Source organism: Humulus lupulus, chromosome 9 (assembly GCF_963169125.1).
Source record: "Humulus lupulus chromosome 9, drHumLupu1.1, whole genome shotgun sequence".
Taxonomy (NCBI): Eukaryota; Viridiplantae; Streptophyta; class Magnoliopsida; order Rosales; family Cannabaceae; genus Humulus; species Humulus lupulus.
In genome coordinates this window covers 73,217,307-73,227,486 of record NC_084801.1, presented here as the reverse complement: position 1 = coordinate 73,227,486, position 10,180 = coordinate 73,217,307, and the positions used below count along the sequence as shown (strand labels likewise).

The window sequence follows — 10,180 nt, the reverse complement described above, 5'->3', positions numbered from 1 at the left end:
TCCCCACTAATCTGAAAGATTAATGATGATCATTATTCTGAGGCCTTCAATATTTTTTTGTGATGTATATTTAATATAATGTGTTTAGTATAATCTGTGATGTATATTTTATAGAATATGTTCACTGTGGTTTGTCTTACCGATTAGGATTCTATACTGTTTTGGGGTTTTTGTTCATGTTTAGTTTTAATCTTGGTTTGGGTTTTAATCTTGTTGGGGTTTTAATATGTTCATGTTCATTGAAATTTGGTTTAGGTTTTAATCTTGTTGGGGTTTTACTGATTTTGTTTACTGTTATAATTTGGTTGTCACTAGTTTGGGGTTTTAATCTTGGTTTAGGTTTTAATCTTATTGGGGTTTTAATATGTTCATGTTCATTGAAATTTGGTTTGAGTTTTAATCTTGTTGGGGTTTTACTGATTTTGTTCACTGTTATAATTTGGTTGTCACTGGTTTGGGGTTTTAATCTTAGTTTAGGTTTTAATCTTGTTGGGGTTTTAATATGTTCATGTTCATTGAAATTTGGTTTGAGTTTTAATCTTGTTGGGGTTTTATTGATTTTGTTCACTGTTATAATATGGTTGTCATTGGTTTGGGGTTTTGTTCTATATAGAAAAGGGACATTTTGGTTGTCACATATAATATGTTTTGTCTTAGTTTTATATATATTTTTTAGTTTCTTGATTTATATATATAGTTGTTATTTGTCTTGTTTTATATATTTTTTTGGCCTATGATGTTCACAAATGATTATGATTGTTATGTTTGGTGATTATGTGGCTTCTTGTGCCCATATGTATTTGTTGGTATACCTAGTCATATAAATGCCCATAAGAATTCATATTATATAAATTTCTGAAATCTTTATGATGATTAAAGTGGGGATATCTTATTTGTAATCTTCATGTAATATTGTATCAAGGTTGAACAATGACAGGTTTAAATAGGAATTTTTTGTATATTATATTTAGTTTATCATTGTATTAAGTTTGAACAATGAAAAAAAAATTCAATTATTAAGGATAATTTGTGCCACCAACGTTATGTATATATATATATATATTTTGCTTTTATAGATTTAATTGAGAAAAATATCAATAATCAACTTTTTTCTTTTCAATGAGTATTTTTTTTTTTATCAATAATCAACTTAAAAATGATTTTTTTTAAAAATGACATTTTATGAATAAATTTAACCAAAAATAGTTTGCCTAGAAGAGTAAATTTTAAATAAAGAGATTATACAATAAAATTTTGAAATTGACAGTATTCATAAATTAATTTGGTGATAAAATTTAGAAATTTAGAAATTAACAAAAAATAAAATAATGACATTTTATGAATAAATTTAACCAAAAATAGTTTGCCTATAAGAGTAAATTTTAAATAAAGAGATTATACAATAAAATTTTGAAATTGACAGTATTCATAAATTAATTTGGTGATAAAATTTAAAAATTAACAAAAAATAAAATAATGACATTTTATGAATAAATTTAACCAAAAATAGTTTGCCTATAAGAGTAAATTTAAGATAAAGAGATTATACGATGAATTAATTTGGTCATAAAATTTAGAAATTAATAGTTGTCAAATCATTAATTAATTTTAAATTAAAATTAATTTATGATCAAATTTGAATCTATTCATAAGATTTACAAAACTTCATAATTAGTTTACGAATTAGTTTAATTCGTAAGATTAACAAAATTTCATAATTAGGTTATGAAAAAGTGTAATTCATAAGATTAAGAAATTTTTATAATTTCTTAAATAAAACACAAATCATAAATTTGTACTAATTATATAAATTTTTCATAAAATTTAAACTAAGTAATTTTTTTGTTTCTTGCTAGTTTTTGTTACTAGGAGGAGTGTCAAAATACCAGCAGAGGTTGATTTCTTATGGATCGTAGGTGGATTCACATACTTGATAAGTTATCACCAGAATACGCTGCTGGTATAAACAATTTCATAAGTTTTGCAAGTGAGTTCAGAAACTCTAGTGGAATGGTATTATGCCCGTGTCGGCGATGCATGAATAAACAATCACAATCTTTGAATGTGATCAAGTTACCCTTGCTCACTCATGGATTTCTTAGTACTTATACTACTTGGACCCACCATGGTGAGGAAATAGAGGGTGTTGAAGATGAAGTGCTAGCCGATGTTGAGGAAGCTGAAGCAATCGATGATTTGTCTGCAGGCTTACAAGATGCTTTTGGTGGTCCATATTTTGATATCGGTCCAACGAGTGAATTCATTGACAATGAATTCCCTCGCAATTCTAATGACAAGTATGATGCCTTGTTAGATTCGGTTCATAATCCTTTGTATGAGAATTGTACAAAGTTTTCTGTCCTAAGTGTTGTCGTAAAGTTAATGAATTTAAAGGTGATTAACAAATGGACAGATAAAGGCTTTGATGACCTTTTGAAGTGTCTTAAAGAAATGTTACCCGATGGTAATCATTGCCTGATAAGTTTTTATCAAACGAGGAGGCTTCTATCTGAAGTTGGCTTGGGGTACGAGCAAATTGACGTGTGCCAATATGATTGTGCATTGTTTTATGGTGAGAATGCAAATGCTACAATGTGCCCTATATGCAAATCTAGTCATTATGTGCGAAATAAAATTCCACATAAACAACTTAGATGGTTTCTAATCAAGGCTCGACTGAAACGCTTGTTTAGCTCAAAGCATACTGCCAAGGTTATGCGATGGCATAAAGAGGTGCGCAAAGATGAACCCGGTATATTACGTCATCCAGCTGATGGGGATGCTTGGAAGCACTTTGACAAGACATACCCTGAATTTGCAGTGGATTCGAGGAGTGTACGAATGGGACTAGCGTCAGATGGGTTTAACCCTTTCTCAAACATGACATCCACGTACAACTTATGGCCTGTGATATTAATTCCATATAACATGCCACCTTGGGCTTCTCCGAATGGAACAAATTATCTCATGTCATTATTAATACCAGGGCCTAAATCTCCTGGAAAGGATTATGATGTGTTTTTGAGACCATTGATTGAAGAACTTAAGGAGTTCTGGGAGGGAATTGAGGCGTATGATTCATATGAAGGGTGTATGTTTAAACTTCGAGCCACTATCTTATGGACAATCAGTGATTTTCCAGCTTATGCCTACTTATCGGGATGGAGCACTGCTGGGAAATTAGCATGCCCTGTTTGTTTGGAAGATACGAGATCTAAAAGAATAAGTGAGAAACAATGTTTCATGGGGCATCGATGTTATTTGAGAAACAACCATTCTTGGCAAAAGAGTAGAGAGTATGATGGGGCTACTGAGTTTTGCCCCCCACCTAGAAATTTTACTGGTGCCGAAATTTTAAAACAACTTGAACAAGTTCCAACTCGTACAACTGGTAAGGCCCCAGGTAATTCTTCAAGCAAGCGTAAGCGTGGAGAGAATGAATTGAATTGGTGTAAAAAAAGTATTTTATTTGAATTGTCGTATTGGTCACAACTCTTATTGCGTCATAATCTTGATGTGATGCATATAGAGAAAAATGTGTGTGATAACATTATTGGAACCCTTTTAGATATTGAGGGTAAATCAAAGGACACGTTGAAGGCTCGTAAAGATTTAGAAAATTTGAATATTCGCTCTGATCTTTGGTTGAAGAAGTCATCCAACAATAAGATTGAAAAACCCCATGCAAGCTATACTTTGACTAAAGAAGAATGCAAGGAATTTTGTAAATTCATTCGAAGTGTTAGATTACCGGATGGATATGCTTCGAATATAAGTCGATGTGTAACTGATAATGACAAACTAGGAGGCATGAAAAGCCATGATTGTCATATATTACTTCAAAAAATATTACCAGTTGCCCTATTACCTTTTCTGACAAAGGAAATTCGAACAGCTTTGATTGAGCTATGTCAATTCTTTCAAAAGATTTGTGCCAAAACTATTCTAGTTGATGACATAACTAAATTGAAGGATGGAATTGTTATTATCTTGTGTAAATTAGAGAAAATATTCCCTCCTTCATTTTTTACTGTAATGGTCCATCTTTGTGTCCACCTACCAGATCAAGTATTGTTAGGTGCTCCAGTTGCTTCACGATGGATGTTCGGGACTGAACGTCATATGGGGTTGTACAAAAAGTATGTCAGAAACATGTCAAGACCTGATGGTTCAATTGCAGAAGCTTTTGTTATTGATGAAGCTGTAACTTTCCTGTCAAGATATGTTTCTAACATAGAGATGAGATTCACACGTCCCGAGCGTAACTGGGATTTTCCTTCTACAAGTCATCAATTTGACATTTTAAATTCCAATGTTCGTCCAATAGGCGCATCATCTGCGAAGTTGTTGGATTCTTTCAGTAAAACCGTTCAATGGTATATACTGAATAATTGTGTTGAAGTTATTCAAGACTATCTCGAGTAAGTAATTCCCAATTCATATCTTCTTTCACTTACCAATTTATATTAATTCCCAATTCTAACTGCCCAATATATATGTAGCGAGCATAAAACATTGTTGGAAGAAAGGGGCCTTTCTGGTGAACAAATTCTTACTGCCCAAATGAAAGAATTTCCTTCTTGGTTTAAGACAAAGGTATATATATGGGATTATCATTAGAATTGTTTCCTTATTTCAGAAATTTCTAAGTAACATGTTTCTTTTTTCATATAGATATCTGAACTCCGAGTTCAACAATCTTCTCTTGCAAACGATGATTTATATTCTCTATCACAAGGTCCTTTAGAACGATACATGAGTTATCATAGTTGTATTGTAAATGGTGTTCGATTTCGGTGCAAGGATCATGATGATAATCTTTGTACACAATGTTCTGGAGTTTGCACTGAAGGGGACCATGACAACGATACTATTATGTATTATGGGGTTTTGCTAGAGATTTTACAATTGTCATTCCTTTTTGATCGAAAAGTGTTCTTATTTCGTTGCAAGTGGTATAACTCGAATCCTAAAGGAAACTCTATTTATGTGGATCATAATTTGACATTCATTAACACATCCACAAATTGGTTTCTCGATGAACCATTCATTTTGGCAACTCAAGCACAACAAGTTTTTTATTTGCGTGAAATGAAGCGTGGTTCAAATTGGAGAATTGTTCAAAAAGTAAATCATCGATCGATTTATGACATTCCAGAAAAATCCCATGTCGAGGATGACTCATTGAATAATGATATTTTCCAAGAAGACCATTCATTTATGCTGCCACCTTTCCAACCAACTGAGGATTTGATTGATAGTTCCTCTTTAGTACGTACTGATGTTGCACCTCTAAGTCTTTCAAGTGAATTTGTTCAAATGAATATTGGCAGAGACGTAGATGAACATGAGTATATCGAAGTTAACGAAGATTTTGATGATGGAGATATCTTCTTTGATGAAGATGTGATATGTTCTAGTGATAGCGAGGCAGAAACTGACTTAGAAGAAGAATTTGATGATGACATAGAATCTTGAAAGCATTGTATTTAATTTTAGATGCATTATAGTTTGATGATGACACAAAGTTTTGAAAACATTTTATTTAACTTTAGATGCATTCTAATTTGATGATGAAACAGAATTTTGAAAATATTGTATTTAATTTTAGATGTATTCTAATTTGATGATGACCACTATAAGCAGTTTTATAATTTTCTAATCAACATTTATTTTATGAAATAGTTAGTTATCATGGCACCTGGACGTCGTAAAACTCGTTCTGTACAAATTGACGAGTCTAATAATACCAGTGAACAAGTTAATCGCACTACTCGTTCCACCATTCCTACTGAGCAAGCAAGTCAACAACAAGAAGTCCGTATCACTCGCTCCACTGTTCATGTTCTACCACCTCGACAAAATTCTCGCACCACCCGCTTTACTATTCATAGAGATCCACCTGCACCACCTGAAGTTAGCATCCCCCCCATTGTTCAGAGTCAACAACCTGCATCCGCTGTTGACTCTGATGCTGAACATAATGTATCTCAAACACCATCTGGTATGTCTAATGCAGTTTAAATTTTGTAGTTTTGAAAATATGATGAATTTAAACTTACATTTTTTTTATAGAATCAAGTGGTCCTAGTATTAGCAAAACGTGTGGTGCTACTCGTGGATACAAAACTGCTAGTGCTGCGAAGGCAACTCAAATTGGGAAGTTGTCTGTTGTATTTGAAGCTGAGTGTCGTCAGCCTATTTGTGGAAATGTTCAGAAATTTAATAACGAAATTGGATTTATTGTTCGCAACCACAGAACATTTCATTACAAGGATTGGAGATTTGTCTCCGAGGATGTGAGAGCTCCATTACGACACTTTCTTCTGGTAAGCTTTATATTCAAAATTTTATGTTATAAATTAGAATAATATAAAAATTATATTAATTTATTTAACATAATTGTAGGATTCATTTGATATAGACTTGCATGATGAGACCACTATAAAATGCATTGACGATCAAATGAGAAAAGCTTGGAAGAATTTCAAGTACAAGTTGCATGGATATTTCAAAGATATTGGAGGAGAAGAAGAATTGGAAATGGCAAAAAGGGCACGACACCCTGATTTGAAGGATGATCGCCAACAAGATTGGGAGATGTTGTGTGATCGTTGGTTTTCCGACGAATTTAAGGTAATTATTTATTTTCATGTAATTATAATTTTATTTGTCTTACTAACTTTTCTTATTCTCTTTTTCAGGAAAGATCATTGAAGAATACTGTAAATTGTTCAAAGAGAAGGTGGGAGTCTAGAAATGGATCAGTTTCAACATCGCGACATCACATTAGAAGGGGAATGGTGTTAACATCTTCCACGGGCCAAATTGAGACTTGGCGTCTAAAACACTATGATGAGAAGAAGGGAACATGGACTGGACCAGATTTAGCAGAAATATATGTAAGTATGAGTCTTTAATTTTTTTTACAACTTATTTATAATTATCATTATACTAATGATACCCTAAAATGAATATATAGGATAAAATGATGGAGTTAAGGGCTCAACACACTCCAGAAGAAATGACTGATAAAGATATTATGGAGCGCATTCTTGGACGCTCTTCTACACACTTGAAAGGTTGGGGTCGATCTAGTTCAAGTACAACTACTTCCCAACCCAATCGAACTCAGTCAACTCAGCCAACATACGAAGAGCTAGCCCAACGCCTTAATGAAGCAAATAATCGACTTGATTCTACAAATGACCAACTAAGTGTTGTTGTGGAAATATTAAGAAAAAACAATATGATGCCACCGCCTCCGTCATATCAAATGTTCCAATGCACATGTCCAAAATTCTCCCGTCCCTTGAATTCAAGATGAACAAGATGATTCGTAGTTTTTTTTTAATGTTTGTAATATTATAATTAATATGACCAATGCACTTTGATGAACGATATTATATTTTATGTTTATTTGTATGAACTTTTGGTTATATATGTATTTTCTTCTATAAAAGTTGTGTGTTTTTTAATTAATTTATCATTTATAAATAATAAATTCAGCCTAATTTCTAAAATAATATTTCAATATATACATACTAATAAATTACATTATTGCCTACATATAATTAAGTGTAGGTAAAAGTAATACCTACCAATAACATAAACTATTACCTACACATGTATAAGTGTAGGTAAATATCATAGCCACGTGGCCCAATCATAAGCCAAATTTATATGTTTTTACCTACTAATATATTATGTTTTTACCTACATATTAAAAAGTGTAGGTAAATGTCAATGCCACGTGGCCCAATATTAAATTGCCACGTCATCTGCCACTGTGGTTGCCACATCGTTAAATAATTGCCACATCATGTGGCATATGGAATGCCATGTCACTTGACACGTAGGATGCCACGTCAAACAGTTGGTAAATGCCGCTGACTCATTTTTTGTGGGGTCCACACGATTTTTACCTACCAATATGCTAATCGTAGGTAATAGTACCTTTCTCGACTAACTTTTACCTACCAATATGCTATTTTTCAACATTGGTAGGTAAAGGGTTTTACCTACACATGCACGACTTTTACCCACAAATAATATAGGTAGGTAAAGGCCTAATTTCTTGTAGTGTCAGGAGTGTTCTATTCACAAAATTCAGCCTAAGGTGGTTCGCCCTTCTTCCAAGAGCAAGACAGTCTCGCCAGCTATGTAGCAAAAGAAGAGATGACAAAAAGAGTTCCATTCATCAAATTCTGGGGCCATCTTTGGCAGTGAGATCATATGGAAACCGGTTGATAGGGCTCGCCCTACTGATTACGAGGTTGTTTGGTTTAAGGGAGCTGCCTCAGATATGACTAAAGAGAAGGTAAACAACTTAAGGAAGACCTTTGACATCTCTGGTGTTTCTATTCCTATCCCTGGTCCAAACAACAGAGCTGAGGACCCACCTTTGGGTATGTGCGCCTTGACATGCCCTGCAATCAAGTCTGGTGCCCTACTTCCTCTTCATCCATACTTCTGGAGTGTGGTCGATTATTTTGGTATTACTCCTTCTCAGCTAGCTCCCAATACGATCTTCGTGTTATCTGCGTTGTACAGTATCTATCATCGTAGAAAATGGGCTGCTCCATTTCCTCACGAGATCCACTACTTATTCGATCTAAAGACGAACCCTTCTCAGCGCAACTCGGGGTATTTCTACTTCCACCATTATACGAGCGATGGTAGGGGAACCTTCTTGGAAGGGATATATGGAAATAGCAAGGCGTTTAGATATGTTGACAACTATTTCTTCAATAAGGATGCAGATGCCAACTACTCCAAGTTTAAGCACGTCGGGGCTTTTTCTAGACTGCTCTCGACCCAGGCTATGACAGTTAGGGCCAAGGCATTGATTTCCATGACCCCTGAGGGAAAGAATTTCAAGACCCTCGTTACATCAGAGAACCTTAGGAAGGTCAGGCTGTTTCCTCCTACTATATTCGATGTTCCGGATGAAGATGGTCCAGAGCCCATGAATGCCATAGACTCCCCGAGACCTATTCATGTCGAAGAGGTACCCTATTTACCTGTGCTAGCTGGATAAGAGGGTGATGAGGTGGGTGCATCTTTCACGTACTCATCACTTGCTTCGGATGACTTTGATGAGACTATATTCGAGCCTGAATCTCATTAAGAGGTTCGAAACTTTATCACCTTTATTTTATGATTCATCTATGCTTGATATTATTCTAACATGTTCGACTTTGTCCATACCCAGCAGAGGTCGACTCCCACCGAGGTCAGTCCTTCTGTCCGAGCAGCTAAGAGGGCTAGGGTTGAGGCTGATTCGATAATGGAGGTTCCTCCCGAGGTGCCTCCTCTGACTCCTTTGGGGTCTAGTCCTATCGTTGAGGTAGAGCCATCCTTGCCTACACAAGTTCCTCCCATATTCACTGATGTGGGTGCCTCCTGTTCTATGTCTGCTCCCTTATCTGAGCCACACCAGTCTACCATACAAAATCTAAGTGCCATCATGGAGTGAGCGTCCCTTCTGGAGCAGAAGACAATGAATTTTAATGGGATTAAGAATGAGGACTTGAGCACCATCCTCATGATGTCACTCCTTGACATTCAGAGTGTAAGTCTTTTACAGTTTTCTTCTTGTCTGGTTAGCTTATGTGCTGACGTTTATCTAACACTTGTATATTTTTTGCAGGAACTGATGTTGGTCTCCCATGTCTGAGTAGGTCTATAGAGTATACCTCTACACTTTCCAACCTTCGTTCTGAGCTTGAAGTTGTCTGCTAGAAGATGTTGGACCTTAAACGTGTTCTTGGCTCTAGGGATGCGGACATTGCTTTGAAGGATGAAGAGATCAACACTCTCCGCAGTACCGTGGATCACAAACAGCAGGAAGTGATCGAGTTGACTCTCAGGATAGCCCAGATGGAGGGGAAACTTGCCGATCATCTCCAACAGTCAGAAGTTGAGAAAGAGAAGGTGATTGCTGAAGTGGAGCAACCGCGGAAGGATGCTCTTGTCGAGAAGGAGTAAGAGGTCAAGGATGCCCAGGACATGGCTCGAGAAGAGTATTCAAAGACAGCTTTCTCTTTCTTCGTCTTGATCTGGAAGTCGAACAAAGATCTAAACCTGGATTTCCTTCCTGAGAAGACACGAGCGAAGGAGCTTAGGAAGTGTCTAGCTCATGAGGCTGCTGAGGCTCAGGGTGGTCTTTTAGATGATA

At 35.3% G+C, this 10,180-nt stretch overlaps 1 protein-coding gene across 1 annotated transcript; it reads left to right on the top strand.

The window, feature by feature from the left end:
- Positions 1–2,037: 2,037 nt before the first annotated feature.
- On the top strand, positions 2,038–5,478 carry LOC133799801 (uncharacterized). Its single transcript, XM_062237796.1, has 3 exons — positions 2,038–4,421; positions 4,503–4,596; positions 4,675–5,478. The coding sequence occupies exons 1-3, from the start codon at positions 2,038–2,040 to the stop codon at positions 5,476–5,478; spliced, it is 3,282 nt and encodes a 1,093-aa protein (XP_062093780.1).
- Positions 5,479–10,180: the final 4,702 nt, after the last annotated feature.

Coding starts and splice junctions, on each gene's coding strand:
- LOC133799801 (XM_062237796.1), top strand. CDS start 2,038: ATGAATAAACAATCACAATCTTTGAATGTGATCAAGTTACCCTTGCTC. Junction 4,422..4,502: donor GTTATTCAAGACTATCTCGA/GTAAGTAATTCC, acceptor ATATATATGTAG/CGAGCATAAAACATTGTTGG. Junction 4,597..4,674: donor CTTCTTGGTTTAAGACAAAG/GTATATATATGG, acceptor TTTTTCATATAG/ATATCTGAACTCCGAGTTCA.